Here is a 22,526-nt window from a genome sequence, read left to right as displayed (position 1 = left end):
TTTTTTTGAGACAAGGTCTTGCTCCGTTGCCCCGGCTAGAATGCAGTGGTGCCATCATGGCTCAGCACAGCCTCAACCTCCTGGACTCAAGTGATCTTCCCACCTCCCGTGCCTGGCTAATTTTTTGTATTATTTATTTATTTTTATAGGGACAGGGTTTTGCCATGTTACCCAGGCCAATCTCAAACTCCTGGACTCAAAAGATCCACCCACCTTGGTCTCCCAAAGTGCTGGGATTACAGGGTGAGCCATAGCACCTGACCAAGGCAGCATATTAAACAGTTTAAAAAGTGACTAAAATTTAGCCAAAAGGCTGCCAGAGTAGTTCCCTTCCCCTAAAATCACCCTTCCCTTTTCATATCAGAGATGAACGTGACTCTGTTTCCCCTAACCTTAGCACAAGTGTGATCACAGCCATGAAAGGAAGGTGTCAAGACACTTTCCTCAGATGCCAGATTCCATAGGTGAGCCCCTCACTCTACCCACTTGCTACCTCCTTCGAGCTGTTCAACCGCTGGAAACGTCAGAGGCCCTGCGTCATAGCTGGGTGGAGAAGCCTTTCCCACCTCCGGGGTTCACCCAGTCACTGCGCTTCCTCCATTCCTTCGCCCATCACTGCTCTTTCATTAGCGCACCATTAACATGGCAAACACACTTCCTCTCATTTCTCAAACACCTCAAATAGGAATGCCTTATGCCTTTGCATGAAATACATGAACCACCTGAAGTATGGCAAGCCTAGATTCCAGAGTAAAACCATAAGCTCCAAAATACGTACATTCATTTGTGTGATAAATGTTTACTGAAAACCAAGTTTCACTCATCCCAGTAGCCTCAGGCCCTGGAAAACAGTAAGTTTTCAGTCTCCGTCCTCACGGAGCTTACACCGTAATGGCAAAGAACTAGGAGTAGGGACGATCGGGAAATACAAAGAAGCGCGTCTCCCCTAACAGCACCTACCAATTAATTGTGAGGGATCATGAGACAGCGTGGGAAGTCCTCGTCGGGGCTTCTGGGAGGGCTTCCCTGAGGAAGTGACATGTAACGCGAGTCTTGGAGAAAACCAGCAGGTGGTCAAGAGGAGAGGAAGGACCAATTCACCGAGCAGGAGCTGTCTGGGTCAAGTCCGAAGGCCTGGAGGAGCAAGGCAGTTTGAGGAAGTTGACGAGGCCAGAGTAGCTGGAGGGAAATGCAAGAAGAGAAGTGGGAGGCGAGGCTGGGGAGGGAGGGGGGCAAAGAGCGAGGGCCGGGAGGTGCGGACCTCTACAGGCGAAGGAAAAGCACCGCAGGCTTTAGAAACGAGTGACAGGATTAGAAATACGCTTGGAGGAAGTATCTCCAACAGCGTGCAGCAAATTGGAGGGGGCAGAGCAGGCGCTGGGAGGGCTTGGGATGCTGAAGGGTCCATAGGAGGATGACGCCGGCCGGGAGCGAGGGCGGGAGGGGGACAGGCCGGGGACAGCAGGAAGGGGCTGCTTGCTCGGACTTGGAGTGAAACAGCTTTCCTGTTAAAACAGCTGGGAGGATGCGGGCATTTATGGACTCTGGCTGACTAAAAACAAAAAAACAAACCAAAGAAGGAAGGGGAGGGAAGGAGAGGGGCACAGAGAGACCAGTGTTGGGGAATCGGAGCTGTGGAGAGCACGACGCCAGGGTGAGGGCACAGGATGAGAAGCGGGCCTCGGGCAGGCCGGCGAGGAAGTCCATAACCTGTGCTCCGGGAGGAAGGGGAATTGCATGGGATGTGAGTTATTCACAGGGGTCTGAAGCATGGGTGAGGACTGGGCTTGGCTAGCTGTGGGGTTGGAGCTGGACAGCAGTAGGGCCGAGAGGCCATTCTTCAGCACATCCACCGGGAAGCAGAGAATGTTCTGGGATGGGAGGTTGCGTGGCCCTAGAGCAATGGCCAGAGGTGCTCAGTCAGAGTTGCCCTGAGCCCTGATGACTTTCCAGCTGGTTCCAGTTACTTGCAAAGCCTGGCGATGAGTCCCACTTGCAGGTATCCCTGAATCCTCCCAGTGTCGTCCTCTGCTTAAACTAGTCGGGGATCTTCTGGTGACAAAACTTTTATCTACTCCAAGACGACTACTCTACCTCACCAGGTCGGAGGTCCCATCAAATGTTAAGTCACATCCTGAATCCTGACCTCAGAGACACTGAAATGTGAACCGAGACACTACAGAATAGGGTAATATGGGGCCAGCGCCAGAGGAAAAGCTTTAATTACAGATTTCATAAAATAGTCAACTACTCACAATCCAGAAACAACAAGTCTCTTATCTGCAAGGAGTGTGTGAACTCAACAGGGAAGGGAAGAGCTTGGAAACCAGGCGGTCATCAGAGCCCTCTCGTGCTGTGAGCAATGACCGGCAGGTACCAGGCGTGCCCACACACCTGCCACTCCGATATCTCCACTGGCAGAGGCCAGTGCCCCACAGAAGAGTCAAGAAACTTGCGAGTTGACTCTTGGCTGGGAGAGCCAAGTGACAAGGGAAGAATTCAACAGATGACCGCGAATACCCGGAGAGGCAATCCTCCCTTACGCCAGTTCCAGCAGCTTCTCAGCTTTGCTTTCATTATCCTCCCCTCCCCCCACATCTTTTTTACACATTCTCCCCTCGCTGTCCCACCCCCATGACATCATCATAGCACAGATCTATCCTGTATCTGTTCTTGTACCGTGGCCTTCGGGGTGGCCAAAACCCACTGTAACAGCTAAAAGCTTTTTGTCACCCAACAAGAACCAACCTTCCATGACTCAGGGTGTTACTCACCCAGCTGAGAATGAATGAGTTCTGAGTGAACACTTAGTTTTGTTTGTTTATAAAAAATTGGTTGCTTTGGGGTCTGATTTTTAAGCTGGAGAAAACTAAAAGATCACCAAGTGCCAGCCCCCTGGTTTTATAGAGGATACTCTCAATGACAGCAGTAATAACAAAGTCTGACAGACTTCGTGCGTTGTCCAAGGAAATACAGGCACTCCACCACAGATCTGGGCCTGAACCCCAGGAAGCCTCACTGAACAACCATGCTCTCTTTCCCTCCTATGAAAAGTGGCCCCTATTTTTACCTGTTTTTGATCACTGTAGGTAAGACTGACCAGTTTTGCTAGAAACAAGCAAGACCGGCTGGGTGCAATGGATCACACCTATAATCCCAGCACTTTGAAAGGCAGAGGCAGGCAGATCACTGGAGGTCAGAAGTTCGAGACCAGCCTGGGCACTATAGCGAAATCCTATCTCTACTAAAAATACAAAAATTAGCCAGGTGTGGTGTTGCATATCTGCAGTCCCAGCTACTTGGGAGGCTGAGGCATGAGGATTGCTTGAGCCTGGGAGGCGGAGGTTGCAGTGAGCCAAGATTGTGCCACTGCACTCCAGCCTGGGTTACAAAGTGAGACTGCATCTCAAAAAAAAAAAAAAAAAAAAAACAAAAGAAAAAAAAAGCAAGATTGAGGTGAGTTCTGGGAAGAGGATTCTACTTTGTTTTTGTTGTTATTATTTTTGTTTTTTAGAGACATGAAATTACTCCAGGCTGGAGTACCATGATGCAAACATATGTGCTTGGGTGATCCTCCCACCTCAGCCTCCCGAGTAGCTGGGACCACAGGCGTGCGCCACCATGCTTGGCTAATTTTTTAAATGTCTTATAGAGACAGGGTCTCACCATGTTGCCCAGGCTGGTCTTGAACTCCTAGCCGTAAGCAATCTTCCTGCCTCTGTCTCCAAAAGTGCTGGGATTACAGTGGTGAACCACTAGGCCCAGCCTGGATTCTACTTTGGAAAATCTTTGCAAGTGAAGAAGAACAGGACAGAATGGATGAACTGGGATGAAATAAGTCAGTCTGGCAAGACACTCTCCGCTAAGAAGTGGGTAAAACTGCCACAGCAAGTTATCAAGAACGTGAAATAGCTGAACTCCCACAGCAGCTGGGATGGCAAGAGGGAAGCTGGGAGAGAATGCAGACAGCTCTAAAGAGGCTGCAGACTTCAGGAAGCGGTGCCAGGGTAGAGCCGGTTTATTAATCATGGATAAAACTGCTGAATAATTACCTACCTCTAAAAGCATTCGCGGGTTGGGTTTAGGTGCTTACAAAGTACTTTGTGCTTGGTCCCGGCCAGTACGTTAGTTCAAGACAGTTAATATAGATAAACACAAACGCAGTGAAGATGTGGTCAGTGTAACAATTACAAATGTAAAAAGCAAACACAGAAAAGGATTGCTGGCTGGGCACGGCGGCTCATGCCTGGAGTCCCAGGAGTTTGGGAGGCTGTAGTGGGTGGATCACTTGAGCCCAGGAGTTTGGGACCAGCTTGACCATCATGGTGAAACCCCAGCTCCACTAAAGTACAAATATTTGCCGGGCATGGTGGCACGCGCCTGTAGTCCCAGCTACTTGGGAGGCTGAGGCAGGAGGACCACTTGAGCCCAGAAGGCTGAGGCTGCAGTGAGTTGAGCTCGCATCTTCATACTTCAGCCCAGGTAAGAGTGAGACCCTGTCAGAAAGAAAGAAAGAGAGAGAGAGAAAGAAAGAGAGCGAAGAAGAAAGGAGAGGCGAGGGATTGGTACAGGCAAGGCTTCTCATACACAGAATCATTTCCTCCCTCAATATCCCCAAAGTAACTACAACACTTAATGAAATCATTCAGATCCGAAGCACTGCTGAGAACATACTATGCGCCAGCCAGGGTAGTAGGTACGGGGGAGGGGAAGGTGAGTGCGGGAGAAGTAGAAGGTCTTCACAGAAGGCCTCGAAGAGAAGATGAGACTTGAACTAGGCCTTGAAGTCTTCCTAAGATCGGTGGGGCATGGAAAGCAGGCAGTCCTAATCACGTGCCACCCCTAAGGCACAGACGCAGTGAGGGAGACGCAGAGCAGGGGGCTGGCACACTATGCCCGAGGGCCAAATCTGGGTTTTGGTACATGAAGTTTTACTGGAGCCCAGCCCGACCCATCGGATTGTGTGAGCTGCTTTCTGCTTTCTTGCTCCAAGGGCAAACTGAGTGGTTGTGACAGAAACTGAGACCATATCACCCGCAAAGGCTAAAATATTTACTATCTGGCCCTTTCCAGAAAAAGTTGGCCAGCCCTGTCCTGTTATTCCAATGGGGTCTGTGCACTGGCAGCAGGGGCAGCCCTGGGCTAGGCAAGTCCCACCATGGACGTGGAGAACTGGAATCTGCCTTTTAAAGAGACCTCTGGCTATTCTTGTGCACAGGTGGTGGGGTGGGGGACACTGAGCAGTCTGCACTTACCGCATCTACAGACAGAGGAGCGCGGTCAAGACCTTCCCACACAGTAGTGACACCATCAAATCCGCCCTTACAACACCCCTCTCGTCAGAGTGTGACAGTAAGAAGCGCTGAGAGCAGAAAAGGGGTGGCAGTTCCTGTCACAACCCAGGCCAAAGATGACCCAACTAGGCAGGGCAGAGCTCAATCTTTCTTTCTAACCTCATCAGTGCTTCCAAGACGTTTCTAACAAATACAGGATCAGTTATACCGTATTAGGAAGTAGAAAAATACTTGGTAATGAAAATATTGGTAATCATGTGTTTCCATGTATAGCAAATATATCTTGGTTGAGGCCATACCTCCGGACATGAATGCATACATGAAGACATTAATGGGGCATGAGGGATGCTGAAATGTGAAATGAGGATGTCATCAAGGGCTCCCTATTACATAGGCTATTTAAGGTGTAATGTCTTACTGTGAGGACTTTTGTCCCCACTAAGTAAGTGTGAGGTTCTGCTTGATATTCAATTTTCCTGTATTTTGGATGAATAAGCAATTTAAAGTTCAAAGGAAACAAAGCTGCCACTGGACTGCCACGCCAACACTGTGCCCTCTTCCAGCTCAGCTCGGCTTTGAAGTCACTGCTTACCATTCTGCCTCCTTAAGAATCTAGAAAAGTTTGACAGGGTTGTTCGTGGGATTCAGTGTGCTTTAAAGGAATGACAGCAATATAGATAAAAATAGATGGGTGAAGAGGGGAAATTCCTTTCTTAGATGCTTAGGCTTAATACTTCACATTCATTACATTAGCAGATACAATGCAAAAGGAAAAAAAAAGAGTGTATTTCTGCTTAGAGAAATGCAACATAATTAAATTTAAAAATCTCAAGTAAGAAGAAGAAAAAGTATAGGACACCAAATTTGTGTTGAGAAGAATCTGTGTGGAGATTCATTAATAAAAGCCTTAAAAAGCTCAGGATTTCAGTATAATGCTTAATGGCACTTAAACAATAATAGTAACTAACATTTATGAAGTACTCACTATGGGTATACACTGTTTATAAATGCCATAATACAAATTGTCTCATTTAATCCTCAAAACACCTGATATTAGCTCTATTTTAGAAATGAGAAAACCAAGGCACAGAGAAGTTAAGTAACTTGTCCAAGGTCACACAGCTAAATAAGAAGTAGAGGTTCCTCTCCAACAGAAGCTGCTCTCTAGTCTCCTCCTGCCTCCAGGTTAATTTGCAAAAATTGTAAATGTAAAAGACTCTCATTATTACTAATATAAGAGACAAAACCCTGGTGATTTAGGCATTCAAAGTCTTATGGAATGGGCACACCATTCCACCCTGGGGACAGTGGCCAAGATTTGGCCTGCAATATAATAAAACTGAGGAACAGTGAGATGGGTTCGAAAGAAGACCCTGGATTATTGTTCTGTAGGATGAAATGCAAATTAAGTCCAGTAAAATTCTGAAATGCATCGTTTGTTACCCATAAGTATATACAAACACTTTTAATGACAAGGACTGTGGTGAATGCATTATCTTCCAGCTAACATGTTTGTGAAATGCTGCAGTGAATCTAAAAGATAACAGGCACCCGGCTAATGCTATTGGGTTAACAGGTTCATGCTGGCTGTGCAGGCTTACTTAAGTAATTGCCTGACTGTGAAAGAACAGAGGTATTAAAGTTGGCACAAGGGACAGCATCCGCATGGCACATTCTTTGTTTCGAGAGCTTTATTCTATCAATTCTCCTGGAAAAAAGAGAAGTGCTAAATAAATAATGGAAGCACACAAGACAGTGTGAAGGCCTTTTCAAGTCCTCGAATTGTCAAGCATCTTATATAAAGTTCTTTCCCGACTTTGAGCTCATCACATTTCATTTTACATATTAATTTTGCATAAGAGCAAGCTCATCCCCTTCAAATGTTAACAGCTTCCAAATAAGATCCTGGTGAAAGCTCATCACATTCCATTTTAAATATTAATTTTGCCAAAGATCGAGCTCAGCCCTTTCAAATGTTAACAGCCTCAAAATAAGATCCAAGTTATTTACCTATAAGACAGAAGAAGGCAAGAGAGGGGGGAAAAAACCAACCAAGTGAGAGGAGAGGCGACAGAAATGACGGAGTGAGAGGGTCGCCCGAACTCCACACCGATTCAATAAGCCTCTTCAGGTTTTCCTATTTAACTTTCCCCATTAAAAAGAAGACACACCCTACCGGCGGTATCTTCACAGGCACAGAGAAGGGCACCAGTCTCCGATTAAGGGTCTGACTGTGGCTGTGATCCGGGGTGACAAGCACAAACAATTAGCGCTGCCTGACACCTTGCTCTAATTCGAGTTCGGAGAGTAAGGACAAAAGGGCCGCCCATCCGTGCGGATGCCGGGCTGCGGGCTGCGCTCTGGGAGCCCGGCTCGCGTCCCCTCCGCGGACGCCCGGTGCCCCACAGCCCGAGCTCGCCAGCGCCCGCGTCCCCGCCCCGGTCCCCGCCCCGGCCCCAGCCTCCCTCAGGACGCAGCTCGCCGCGGGGCAGCGCCGGCGACCGGGCGCGGGGTCCCCGGGGGTCCGGGTCCTCGGGCGGCCGGGCCGTGGGAGCGCCGGGCGGGCGGGGCGCACTCACCTTCGTCCTCGAACTCCAGCTTCTCCAGCATGCCGGCTTCCGCGGGTCCCGGGGCCGCCGCCAGCGCCGCCTGAGGGGGAGGAGGAGGACAGCGATCAGCATGAGCCGCGGCGCTCGTCCCCGGCCGGCGGGCTCGCGGCCGGCCGAGCGCTGGGGCCTGGCTCCGCCGCGCCGCCGGGAGGAGGGGCCTGGCGGGGGACGCGGGCGGCGGGGGCCGGGGGCGGAGCGGGCGCGCGGCCCCCACCCGCCCGAGGCCGCCGCCGCAGGTGGCGCGGCCGCGGCCCGCGTGCCCCTTTGCGAGTGGGACGCGCCGCTCCCCCCCGCGCCTTGGTACGGCCCGCCCGGAGGAAGCGTGGGAAGGGACCCGGGAGCCCGCGGGCCGCCGCGCCTGGGCTCGGGGCGCCCCCCTCCGACCGCGTCCCGCGTCCTCCTTGCTGCGCGGCCATTGGCAGAGGCCCGCGGCCCCCGACCCCCCGCGCGGCTCACCTTCCCGCACCCGCGGCTGCGCTCGGCAGGCTCCACCTGCTCAGGTGTGGGCTCCGCGGCGCCGGGGCGGGGAGAGGGGCTGGAGGCTGCAGGACGCCCCGGGGCCGCCGGCTAGGGGAGCCGTTCTCGCTTTCCTCTCCCCTTTCCAAATTTTAGATGTAACTGCCCATCCTCGGCCCCCTTAACAAAAATCGTTCTGTGGGCTGCACGTATTGCAAATGCACGTTGTCGCTATCAATTTTTTTTTTCCAGCATGGAACTCCTAATTCGTGTCCTCTCTTTGCGACCGAGTGTTTTCTCGGTTGGGGAGCCGCTGCCAAAAACGCACACACCCTGAATCTGGCCCTGGCTGCTCAGGATCTGGGTATCTGAGACTCTACTAAGGCCAACTCAGGTTGGCAGGCGGCGCGGCCGGCAGCCGCCAGCTGCCCGGAAGTGCAAGGCGGGCTCTGAGGTGACCGAGGTCCCCGGCCCCGCGGCCCATCCCTGCAGAGTGCACGGGCCCTGCCAAAGAGATTAGCTCCAGAACCCATCCGGGCCGAAAGGAGCTTGGTCCTCAAGCTGGGCCTGAAAGAGGAAGTCCTGAAGTCGCCTCTCGTTTTGCTTTGTCATGTCACTTGCACCAATCCCGAAGTCTTAAACCCCTTAAAAAAAGAAAAGGGGTGGGGAGAGAAAAAGAAAACAAAACCAAGATGTTTCATGGTAAAAAGCCACCATGCATCATACTGCATAGTGAAAGGCCGCTTTCCCTCCGAGTTCGGAGACCAGGCCAGGGTGTCTGCTTTCACTAATCCTGCTCACCATGGTTCTAGAAGCACTAGGCCCTGCGATAAGGCAAGAAAAGGAAAGAAAAGGCATACAGATTGGAAAGGAAGAAAACACCGACGCAGATAACGTAAGTTGTCGATGTACAAAATCCCAGAGAATCTGCAAAAGAAAAAACTCTCCTGCAACTAGTGAGTTCAGCAAGGTCATAGCATACAAGATCAACACACAACAATCGATCACATTTCCATAAACTAACAATGAACACATGGAAAAATATTTAAAACAATATCACTTATTAATACCATCACTGCAAAGAAAATTAATACTTAGGCGTAAACTCAAGAAACCATGTATAGTATCTGTATGCTGAAAATCACAAAACGTGGATGAGAGAAGAGCTAATAAATGGAGAGACATTCCCGAGATGGAAGGCCCAGCATGGTAAAAATGACAGTTCTTCCCCAGATTCATGTTTTGGTTTAACGCAATGGCTACCAAATTATGGTTTTTTTAGACATCAATAAGCTTATTCTAAAAATTATATGGAAAGGCGCAAGCCCTAGAATTCTTTAGATAATCCTGAAAGGGAGGAAACAATATTACAGCAAACTATATAGCTACAGTAATCAAGACAATCGTAGTGGCAGAAGAATAGATATAATAATCAATAGAAATAAATAGGAAACCCAGAAATAGACCCGTGAAAACCAAAAGCGAATCCTAAAAGGTCACGTACTGTATGATTCACTAAAAGGTCACATACTGTATGATTCCATTTATATTTTTGATGGAGGTGTAACAGCAATAGAACTTGAGTATTTGGATATCAAAAGGTAAAAAGGCAAAAACAAACCTCAATCTAAGCCTTGCGTTTTACACAAAAATTAGCTCAAACTGGATTGTGACCTTAAAAACAGAAAAAAATATGAAACTTTTTGGAGAAAAATCTTTGAGACCTGGGGCGAGGCAAAAGTTAGACTTGACACCAAAAACACAGCCCATAAAAGGAAAAACTGATAAATGGGCCTCAGTACAATTAAGAATTTTTGCTCTGTGAAAGACTCTGTTAAGAGGATGAAAAGACAAGCTATACATAAGCACTATCAATATTAAACAGAAAAAGGAGAAAATAATCCAATTAGAACACAGGCAAATTACACAAAGATATTTCACCAAAAAAGATATATTGATGGCAAATTAGTGCATGAAAAGATGTTCAAAGTCATTAGCCATTACGTAAACGCAAATTAAAACCACAATGAGATACCACTACACAAATGTTAAAATGGCTAAAACATCAAAAGTAACAACACCAAATACTGGCGAGGATGTGGAGATATGGGATCACTTCTGTACTGCTGATGGGAATACAAAATGGAACCACCACTCTTTTTTTTTTTTTTTTGAGACAGGGTTTCCCTCTGCGGCCCAGGTTGGAGTGCAGTGGTGTGATCTCAGCTCACTGCTGCAACGTCCGCCTCCTAGGTTCAAGTGATTTTCCCACTTCAGTCTCCTGAGTAGCTGGAATTACAGGCACACACCACCACAGGCCAGCTAATTTTTGTATTTTTTAGTAGAGACGGGGTTTCACCATATTAGTCAGGCTGGTCTCGAACTCCTGACCTCAGGTGATCCTCCTGCCTTGGCCTCCCAAAGTGCTGGGATTACAGACATGAGCCACTGCGCCCAGTCAGGAACTATCACTGTTAAAAATAATTTGGCGGCCGGGTGCGGTGGCCCACGCCTGTAATCCCAGCACTTTGGGAGGCCAAGGCAGTTGGATCATGAGGTCAAGAGATCGAGACCATCCTGGCCAGCATGGTGAAACCCCGTCTCTACTAAAAATACAAAAAAAACTAGCTGGGCATGGTGGCACGCGCCTGTGGTCCCAGCTAGTCGGGAGGCTGAGGCGGAGCAATCACTTGAACCCAGGAGGCGGAGGTTGCAGTGAGCCGAGATTGTGCCACTGGACTCTAGCCTGGTGACAGAGCAAGACTCCGTCTCAATAATAATAATTTGGCAGTCTTTTATAAAACTTAACATGCAACTACCATATAGCACATCAATTGTATTCTTGGGCATTTATCCCAGGGAAACGAAAAGTTAAGTTTACCCAAAAACTTGCACATGAATGTTCATATCAGCTTTATTTGCAACAGTGCAAACTGGAAATAACAGATGTTGTTCAATGCGTGAATGGTGAAGCAGGCTACAGTAGGTTCATCTATACCGTGAAATACTACTCAGCAAGAAAAAGGAGGGAACTATTGACACGTACAACAACTTGGATAGATCTCCAGGGAATTATGCAGAGGGGAAAAAACCAATCCTAAAAGGTCACATACTGTATGATTCCATTTATATTATACTGTTGGAATAACAAAACGGTCAAAATGGATAACAGACAAGGGGTCCGAGGCTGGGGTATTGGCCAGAGGTGCCTGTGGTTATAAACGGGTGATGTAAAGGATGTAAGGGTACCTGAACTGTTCTACATCTTGACTGTACCAATGTCAATATCCTGCTTGTGATATCACGCCATATTTTTCCCTATGAACCAAGTCAAGCTGATTTAATTCTATGGAGGAACTGACAATAGAAAATCTTTATTGAAATATAATTCACATACCATAAAATAACTCGCCCATTTAAAGGGTACAGTCCAGAGATTTACGATGTATTCAGAATTGTGCAACCAGCTAAGTGTACATTTTCATTATCCCAAAGAGACAGCTCGTACCCATTGGCAGTCACATCCCACCTGCTCAACCCCCACACCCATCCCTAGGCAGCCATTTGCTGTCTCTATGGATTTGTCGATGCTGAATATTTCTCATAAATGTAACTAGGTGGTCTTTTGTGGCTAGCTTCTGTTTAGTGTCAGGGCCCATTCACGTTGTCACATGGATCAGCACTGTGTCTCTGTTTGCTGCGGGATGGTACTCTGTTGTCCGGGCACACACGTTGTTTATCCTTTTGTCAGCTGATAGGCACTCAGGTGGTTTCCACTTTTTGGCTGTGGTGAAAATGCACCTATGAACATTCCTGTGCAAATATCTGTGTGGACATGTGCTTTCATTTCATATACCCAGGAGTGGAATTGCTGGGCCATAGAGGAACTTTATATTTCATATATATATATATATATATTTTTTTTTTTTTTTTTTATTTTTTTTTTGAGACAAGAGTCCTGCTCTGTTGCCCAGGCTGGAGTGTAGCAGCATGATCTTGGCTCACTGCAACCTCTGGCTCCCCAGTTCGAGTGATTCTCCTGCCTCAGCCTCCTGAGTAGCTGGGACTACAGGCGCCCGCCACCATGCCCGGCTAATTTTTGTATTTTTAGTAGAGACAGGGTTTCACCATGTTGTCCAAACTGGTCTCGAACTCCTGACCTCAAGTTATCCGCCCACCTCAGTCTCCCAAAGTGCTGAGATTAAAGGCATGAGCCACTGCTCTCTCTATGGCCTCTCTACGTTTAATATTTTGAGGACCCGCTGAACTGTTTTCCAAGGTGGCTGTACTACTTTACATTTTTACCAGCAATGTCTGAGGGTTCCAATTTCTCCTGTATTGTTTAGTTTTGCACTGGGGGAAACTAGGCAAAGGGTGTAAAGGATCTCTCTGCATTATTCCTTACTACATGTGAATATACGATTATCTCAAAACAAAAAGTTTAATTTAAAAAAGAAGTTTGGCAGTGCACAGTGGAAGTATCTGTCATTCTATTTTTAAGCCTATGCTTTTGTTTCTTGCAATAATGTTAGTATAATTTTTAAAAGCTCTTGTCAGTGTTTAATGATGAGAAATGCCATCAATTTCACCCGTCATCCCGATGGGTTGTTTCTTGGGAGGCAGAAATGGGCAGCAAATGGGAGTATGTACGTCAGGAACACTGCAGAAGAGGTTCACAGACTAAAAGGACCTATAAGCCATCACTGTAGAAGTTGGTAGAGAGTAGAAATTAAAACAATTGATGTTTTATGCAACTTCACTTGATAATGGGTGTATAGGAGTAGCCTAAAAGAAAAATGTTTGATATTATATGCTAGTGGGATTGAATTTATGTCCACAGGATTTTTACTCAGTAAGGCATCTCATGTTTTCTTCCTTAGAAAGGAGGCTAGTCATAGAACAACAGAAAAAGTCATGACATAGTTTTGGGTTTTTTTTTAAATAACACATGAAGTCAATTTCAGGCATTTGAGGGCTCTGACTTTTTAGGTATGTACATTAATGTGCACAGGGTCAAAGACAGACGGACCTGTCAGCACACATAACTTGAAACTGGTGGTCGTCAGTTGCCCTTTTATGGCAATGTTTTCTTAAAGTCTCAACAGACTTATGCCAGACTTAATTTTAGCTATTTCAGGCAGGCAGGGAGAGCAGGAGGAGAGGGGAAGGGAGGGGGAGGGCGTGGGCAATGTCATGCATGCAGAGAGGGGGCTTGAACTTGTCACACCATCTCATCTCTCAATCCATCAGCACCAGGGCGGTTTGGTGTAGCAAAAACAGACAAAACCCACCACCCAAACCCTCCTGAGAATCCAGACCGATCTTCCCAGGGAGAACAAAATGGGCCTGCCGTGGCAGGGAGGCTCAGGGTTCTGCCAATAGCCTGGCGCAGTTCCACCACAGGGGACACTTCCATTTGTATAACATCAGCCAGTCTGGGGTTTTGGACTCTAGTGTGGTGGGAGGGAACGCAAGGCCCCAAGGTGGACTTGAGTAAGAGAATGCCTGAGAAACACAGAGCTATTACAAGCGTGACTTTTTGGTTGGGAAAAAAAAAGGTAAGTTATTAAGGTGTGTCTTACATAATTGTGCCCAGGTACAGCAAAACACTATATATATTTTGAATGACTATTGGAAAGAAAAACTTCAGCCTGAAAACTTAATCATAAAATGACTGCCAAGAAAGCACTCCTTTATGCACAGAGGTCGGATATGAGTTTGCTCTGCCTCTTAGAAAAAGTCTTAAATAACTCCTGCAAGAAATAAATCAACTTCAAATACTGGGCAAGGAGCTCCTGAATAATTTAGCGTACGGAACCCGAAGTTTCTATGCATCCTGCTGTCTTCCTTGAGCTCCGCTCTGCTCTGCAAGGGCATCCTCCAAAGGGGAAAGAACGACATGAAACTCCCTTGATGCTGGATAGGAGCTGCAGATGCATTCTGCTTCCATTCCCACGGGGCATTCTCCAGGCAGCTCCACCCCACCCTGTGCCTGTCACGTCCAAGCCTCAGTCCCAGCCCAGCACTCTCCTGAGCTCCACACCATCTCCTGCTCGACTCCAGTGGGGTTTCCCACACCAACGCAGATGCATTTCATCTAAAATTGCGCCCCAGTCCTCTCATCTGGTTGCCCTGGTTTCTTCTGAGGCAACCCACTTGTCTCCATCCCCACTATACCTGCCTTGGTTCAGGCTTCCATTTTCTCAGGCTTGGCCAGAGGGACAGCCTTAGCTCCTCCAGTCTTGCCCCATTTCCAGTCTATTTGCTTCCCTGTAGCCAGAGTGCCTATGATGGTTAAATTTAAATCCAGTCAACTGGACTGGATTAAGAAACACCTAGAGAACTGGTAAAGCATAATTTCTGGGTGTGTTCGTGCAGGAGCCTGGCATGTGGGTCAGTGGACAGAGAGGGAAAGATCTGCCCCCCATGTGGGCGGGCACCACCTAACCAGCGGGGTCCTGAGAGAACAGTAAAGGTGACGGAGGATTTCCTTGCCCTTTCTCCTGGAGCTGGGACACTTTCCTTTTCCTGCTTTTGGGCATCAGAACTCCAGACTCTCCTACCTTGACACTGGGACATATTTTTTTTTGTTGTTGTTGAACATCTTTTTATTTTCCAAAATTGAACTATATCTATTTGTTCACCTTTTCCATATATTCACATGCGTAGTTACTTCAAAGTTGTTCACTATATAAAAACAGAACAAAGGCTTAAAAATTAAAGTGAATAGTATCACAAAAATAATAAACACAGAGTTTTTGTTGGTTACATCCTAGGAGATGCCAGTATGTTTGGAGAAATTTTTTGAATTGCATAAAAATAAAAATGTTTTTAACTCATGAAAATATTCTACTACTTTACTCAACAGGCAATAAATGGGAAAAGTATGCCACTTCAAAGATACAGACCTTGATAATACTACATATGTATATAAATCCAATATGTCCGACACTGGGACTTAAACAGCCCCCGCACCTGGTTCTCAGGCCTTTGGCTTTGGACTGAGGATGACACCATTGGCTTCTCTGGTTCTGAGGTTTTCTGACTTGGAGTGAGCCAGGCTACCATTACTTGCATCCCAGGGACTCCAGCTTAGAGATGGCCTGTCGTGGGACTTCTCAGCCTCCTTAACTGCATAAGCCAATTACCCAATAAATCCTCTCTCTCTCTCTCTCTCTCTCTCTCTCCATCCATTCATCTATCTTCTATTTATCATCTGTTTACCTACCTGCCTACCTACCTGCATGCCTATCTATCATCTATCACCTGCTGGCTCTGTCTCTCTGAAGAACCCTGACTGATAAGAGTGACCTTTTTAAAATGCAGCCTTGGCTGGGGCGGTGGCTCACGCCTGTAATCCCAGCACTTTGGGAGGCCAAGGCGGGTGAACCACTTGAGGTCAGGAATTCAAGATCAGCCTGGGCAACATTACAAAACTCTGTCTCAACAAAAAAATACATAAATTATCCGTGTGTGGTGGCATGCACCTGTAATTCCAGCTACTCGGGAGGCTGGGGCACAAGAATTGTTTGAACCTGGAAGGTGAAGTTTGCAGTGAACGGAGATCGTGCCACTGCACTCTGGCCTGGGTGACAGAGTGAGACTCTGTCTCAAAAAAACAAAAACAAAACAGACCATTATTCTCTCACTTGGAACCATTCAATGGCTTTCAGCGATCTTTAGGATTTTCTTGGCAAACTCCTGAGCTGAGGGGAAGGCCCGATCATGTCCTCACCTTTTGCCATGTCCGTCTGTGTGCTCCACACCTAAACCTTAAGGCATTGTCCTGGAATAGACCATGTACTCGCTGCTAGATGGGTAGCTGAGCATTCTGGCCTCCCCGTTACTTCCTTCAGCCCTTGGCCGGTTCTTACTATGTTTAAAGATTCAGCTCAATCTTTCCCTGAAAGCCTTTCCTGATTATTTTCTTTCACTGTTTTCCTCCCTCCGTCCCTCCTCCTTCCTTCCTTCCCCAGTTCGAGACCTCTTCTCACAACTTGCCTGGTTAACTGCGTCTCTAAACCCACATGCTTCCATATGGCGTTTAACACACTGGCTTGGGATTTACTTTTCTGTTTCCTTTAAGTCCCACATTGCTCTTTGAAGGGAAAGAATGACTCATCATTTTTCTATTGCCTGTGTGTGACACATAGTAGGCACTCAAAAATATTTGAGTGAAGTGAATGGCTCTTTCAGACATCCATTAAAACTTGGTAGGGAAACAGTTGATTTTAGTAGCATAAACGGGTTTAGAAGTTATTTCACTCGGTTTACTCATGCTTCCCTTGGACCTCATTCCTATTTGGAAATCATTATAGTCACTTTCCCTTTAGTGTTGGAATTAATATTTTGAAGGAAAAAAAGTGACAGTGCTAAGAAATAATGGCAGGACAGTTTTTTATTGTACTAGATTCTAGCTGAGGACCAAAGGTCGCTGGCAGTGTTTGAGATCCTGGCACAGATACTGGCTGAAAGCTTTGCCAGCTCTTGCCGCCACCCTACAATTTAGTTTCTTTGTTTCCTTTTTTTTTTTAGTTTTTTTTTGTTGTTGTTTTTGAGACGGAGTCTCTCTCAGTTGCCAGGCTGGAGTGCAGTGTCATGATCTCGGCTCACTGCAATCTCTGCCTTCTGGTGCAAGCCATTCCCCTGCCTCAGCCTCCCGAGTAGCTGGGACTATAGGTGCACACCATCACACCCGGCTAATTTTCTGTATTTTAGTAGAGATGGGGTTTCACCATGTTGGCCAGGATGGTCTCGATCTCCTAGCCTTGTGATCCACCTGCCTTAGCCTCCAAAGTGCTGGGATTACAGGCATGAGCCAGCATGCCCAGTCCTTTCTTTCTTTTTAAAGAAACTGAGTCTTGCTCTTGTCGTCCAGGCTGGAGTGCAGTGGTGCAATCATAACTTGAACTTGACCTTGAACTGTAACCTTGAACTTCTGGGCTCAAGTGATTTTCCCATCTCAGCCTCCCAAGTAGCTGGGACTACAGGCACATGCTGCTATACCCAGCTAATGTTGCCCAGGCTGCTCTCAAACTCCAAGGCTCAAGCGATCCTCTTGCCTCAGCCTCCCAAAGCACTGGGATTACAGGCATGAGTGACGTCACCTGGCCAATTTTAGTTTCTGTTAAGGGAAGACAATTGATTTTTAAAAGTGGTATAGAAATTTGGAAAAACCTCAAACATATATTCAACACTGTGAACATTAATTCTTGGCCAGATGTAGTCCCTCACGTCTGTACTCCCAGCACACTGGGAGGTTGAAGTGGGAGGATCTTGAGCCCAGGAGTTTTTGAGCAGCCTGGGCAACATAGGGAGACCCCATTTTTTGTTAAAGGTAGCTGGGCACAGTGGCACATGCCTGTAGACCCAGCTAGCTACATGGGAGGCTGAGATGAGAGGATTGCTTGAGTCCAGGAGTTTAGGCTGCAGTGAGCTGAGATCTGACAGTGTACTCCAGCCTGGGCAGCAAAGTGAGACCCCACCCCATCCCCAAAAAGAAGCTGATCGCTTTTATTAAAAGCATTAATTCTGCTGATTGCTTTTAATCAATATATTTGGAGAAAAGATTTTGTTCATTTTGATACCTTTCTAAATAACAATTTCAGATGCTATAAAAATTAGTTCCTCTCTAACATTTATTTATGATTTTGTTTAAAGATAATTTATTCCATAATATCTTTTCAGAAAGCATGGCAACCAATTTGTACAGCTCAGTTCAGCTGAAAACGTGTTTCAAAGAAACGTATTAACAAAAGGTGAAGAAAACTGATTAACCCAAAAAGTCCTTTGTCTGGATTCTCTATGTTAAATTATCTTCTCATTTCCAAAATAGGAGAGAATGGTAAGCTTTTGAAAACAGTCATTCATTCAGCAAATACTTACTTAATATGGGCTATGTGCCAGGAACCAGGGTAGTTGGTTAATAAAATCTGTTGAATGAACATGTCCTGGTATGACTAGAAATTGGCGTAGAAGACAAAGCAGGAGTTCTACAAACATGGAGAATCAGCATGAGTGGCTTGCTACCCTTCAGGCTCATTAGAGTCTGAAATGCAAACATCTCTTGGCTTTCACAAGTAAATCCATTTTTTTTTTTGCCAATAAAAATACTTTATTATTAGCCTTGTGTTTAACATGACTTATTGGGAGCTGAATACTTATATTCTCTTATACGTTGATAACTCTTAGAATTGTCTTATAATACTTGGCAAATAAAAAAAATAAGTACTGCTCATCAAATTCAACCAACCTTTCAATTCTTAGTGCAGCCAAGTCGTAACTTTGAAATGTGTTGTATTTGTATTAGGATGCAATGCACGAAATGATACGGCGTCACAAGGCAGTCTCCCTTCTCCGTTCTCTACTCCCTCCCCTACAACTGACCTACTCACTAACCCTTTCCAGAACAGATCACTGTTAACTGTTTTTCAGCCCCTTTGAATCCCCTATTGGGTGGAAGCTCTATTCCTCTATTCCCTATTAGGTGGTGAAAAATTACAAAAACGATTGAGACAGAATGCTTCCACTTCGGCTCTGCTCTACATAACGTGATCAACAGGAAATGCAGTATTCCAGCTGAAATGCCTCCACCACATCTTCTACATCCTGGAGACTTCTGTGGTCTTTGTTTACCATCCACAGTGTTATGCAGCTACTTGCGGTGAATTAGTGTGAACTGAGGACATAGAGCCAAACGGAGAAGCAGGACCTGCGTACCTCACAATGTAAATCCTTTAAAGAACGGTTTTTAGTGTCCCTTTTAATTGCGGGGTAATTTGCCTACAACAAATGATATCTATTCCAAGTGTACCATTTGATGAGCTAGCATGAAATCACTGGCACAATTATATGATGGAATACTCCTCAGCCATAAAAAGCAATAAATTAACAGCACTTGCAATGACCTGAATGAGACCAGAGACTATTACTCTAAGTGAAGTAACTCAGGAATGGAAAATCAAACACCGTATGTTCTCGCTGATATGTGAGAGCTAAGCTATGAGGATGCAAAGGCATAAGAATGATACAGTGGACTTTGGGGACCTGGGGGAAGAGTGGAAAAGGGGCGAGGGATAAGAGACTACAGATATGGTGCAGTGTATACTGTCTGAGTGACGGGTGCTCCAGGATCTCATAAATCTCCACTAAAGAACTCATGAAACCAAATACCACCTGTACCCCGATAACTTAAGGAAAAATAAAATTTAAAAAATAAACATTGAGAGAAAATAAAATGTAGAGGGGAACAAACCAAAAACGTTTTTATCACTCTAAAAGTTTGCTCATGCTTCTTTGCACTTTATCCCTTCTTCCTCCCGTGGTCCCAGGCAACCACTGATCTACTTTTTATTGCTATGCCACTATAAATATTTCCTGGAATTTTGTATATATGGAATCATACAGTATATGCACTTTTGCACCTGGATATTTTCCTTAGTATGATGATTTTGAGATTCATTCATGTCACTCAGTATACCAGTAGTTTGTTCATTTCTGCTAAGTAGCATCCCATTCTATAGATGACAGACTCATTTTGTCCATTCATTCACCTGTTGATGGACATGTGGGATGTTTTCACTTTTTGACCGTTGGGAATAAAGCTATGAACATCTGTGGTCAAGTCTTTGTAGGAACATGCTTTCATTTGTTTTGGGCAAACACCAAGGAGTAGAATGGCTGGGTCATTTGGTAGGTGTGTGCTTAACATGAGAAACTGTCCATATTGCAGACTGGCTGTACCATTTTACATTTCTGACCAACAGTGGTCAAGAGTTCCCTTTGCTTCATGACCTCATCAACTCTTGGTATGGTCTTTTAACAGTTTTCATTTTAGTCATTCTAGTGGATGGATGGGTTTCTCACTGTGGTTTTAATTTGCATTTCCCTGAGGACAATGATTTTTTTTGTATTTATTGGCAAATCATATGTTTTCTTTTGTGAAGCGACTGTAACATCTTTTGCCTATTTATTGATTGGATTTTTTGGTTCTTACTGAGTTGCATGAATATGGCAAGCAGACTCTGAGATGGCCCCCAGTGAATGATCCCCACCTCTTGGCATTCATGTACTTGTGTATCCCTCTTCAGGAGTGTGAGCAGGACCTAGTGACTTGCTTCTAGCCAATAGAATTCAGCACAGATGATGGGACACCACTTCCATTATTAGGCTTCTGTCTACATACATAAGATTGTGGCTGTTTTTCTAGCAGACTCCTCTCTTGCTAGCTTTGCTGAGGCAAGCTGCCATGTAGGAGTGGCCCTTGTCAATGAACTAAAGCCCTCAGTCCAACAGCTTGCAAGGAACTGAACCCTGCCACTAACCATATGAGCTTGCAAGTGGATCCTTCCCCAGCTGAGCCTTCAGGTGAGACCCTGGTCCTGGCTAACATCTTGACTGCAAGCTTCACAAAAGAGACAGAAGCAGAGGACACAACTAAGCTGTGCCTGAACTTCTGACCCACAGAAACTATGAGATAATCAACACATGATTTCAGCCACTGAGTTTGTGGTAATCTGTTATACAAGTAGATCATACAATGGGTTTTAAAAAATGCATTTAGGATGCAAGTCCTTTGTCAGATACATGTACTGTGAATAGTGAACATTTTCTCCCCTTCTGTAGTTTGCCTTTTCATATTCCTAATTGTGTCTTTCAAAAAGCAAAAGTTTTTAATTTTGATAAGATCCAATTTATTCTTCTATGACTCATGCTTTTTGTGTTCTATCTAAGAAATATTTGCCTCCTCTCTCTCCAAAGTTGTGAGGATTTTCTCGAATATTTCCTTCTAGAAGTTTTACATTTTCCTTTTACATTAGGCCTAGGATCCACTCTGGTTTAATTTTTAAATTACGATATGTGGCAAGGGTTGAGGTTCATATTTTCTACACTGAAATCCAGTTGTTCCACATTCCTTGTTGAAAAGATTTTACCACCCCATTGGATTCCCTTGGCACCTTTATTTAAAATCAATTGACCATATATGGGGTTCTATTTTTGGATTCTCTATTTTGTTCATTGATTTATATCTATATTTTCATCATGACCACACTGTCTTGATTCCCGTAGCTCTATAACTGGTCTTAACATCAGGTAGTGGACATTCTCTAACCGTTCATTTAAAAAATGGCTGTGAGTCCTTTAAGCTCCTTATGTTTCTACATACATTCCAGAATTAAAAATAAAACCTACTGGAATCTTGGCTGGGACTGCATTTGATCTACAGACCGATTTGGGAAGAAATGACAACAGTATTAAGTGTTCCAATGCATGACCAGGAAACAGCTTTCCATTTGTTTAGGCCTTTTAACAAATTCCTCTCAGCAATCTTTTCTAGTTTTCACCATAGAGGTCTTACATATCTTTTGTTAAATTTATTCCTGAGTGTATATTTTTTGATGCTCTCATAAATGAAATTGCTTACAAAATTTCATTTCCCAAATGTTTGCTGTTAGCATATAAAAATACAGCTGATTTTTATACATTCACCTTGTATCCTGTGACCTTGCTAAATTCATTTGTAAGTTCTAGTGGCTGTTTTGTAGATTTCTTAGGATTTTTCTGCATAAGTAATCACATCATCTAGTGCTTCTTACCTTTAATTCTTTATTTTGCAGTTCCCTGGTACTATATAATTTTAGCTATGTGTAACTGATTCTTATCAAAATGTATTTTACTTATTCCTTGACTCATACATATAAAATATGTACTATGTGTTATACATATATGTAATATTACAGATTACAGCACTTATGTTATATTACACATGGATAGATGGATATTTGCTGCTTTTGGCTCACTTGCGTACCCTCACTAGTGGCATCCACCCCTCGATGTGTGCACACTAGAGCCAGCTGGAGTGGGTATCATGGCTGCCTACTTGGTATCCATTCCCCTTCCTCTACCTTCCTTCCTAAAACAACCCAAATATTGTTGCAGTATATATGCTTTCATGATGATGACAAGCTTTCTTGAGCTACCCTGGGCTACTAGGGAGGAGGACTCAGGGTTGGAGAGAGCCAGGTCCCACATGCATGTGTGCCCAGCCCTGTCTATCCCCTGTCCTTGCCACATGCAAGCATGCAGCCCCAATTGCTATTGAGAAGCAGCCTTCAGATGAGGCCACTGCAGAAAGAAAGAACATGGGTCCTAGGTGACAGCACTGAGC

At 45.5% G+C, this 22,526-nt stretch overlaps 1 protein-coding gene across 10 annotated transcripts in view; it reads right to left on the bottom strand.

Annotated features, from left to right (window-relative positions):
* PRKAG2 (protein kinase AMP-activated non-catalytic subunit gamma 2) overlaps positions 1 to 22,526 on the bottom strand; it is a 324,559-nt gene that overhangs the window by 71,824 nt on the left and 230,209 nt on the right. For 9 of the 10 annotated variants that reach the window (XM_032244967.1, XM_032244965.1, XM_032244964.1 and 6 more), the window contains one exon: positions 7,874 to 7,943. In XM_032244967.1, coding sequence (XP_032100858.1) covers positions 7,874 to 7,943 — 70 coding nt within the window. Of the gene's footprint in view, positions 1 to 7,470; positions 7,577 to 7,873; positions 7,944 to 22,526 lie in introns of those variants that run through there. The other variant, XM_032244971.1, reaches the window with a different exon arrangement.

Source organism: Sapajus apella, unplaced genomic scaffold (genome assembly GCF_009761245.1).
Source record: "Sapajus apella isolate SASKATOON/1434 unplaced genomic scaffold, GSC_monkey_1.0 scaffold56, whole genome shotgun sequence".
Taxonomy (NCBI): domain Eukaryota; kingdom Metazoa; phylum Chordata; class Mammalia; order Primates; family Cebidae; genus Sapajus; species Sapajus apella.
Note: the sequence above shows the minus strand (reverse complement) of the source record. Positions and strands in the feature narration are given on the sequence as shown.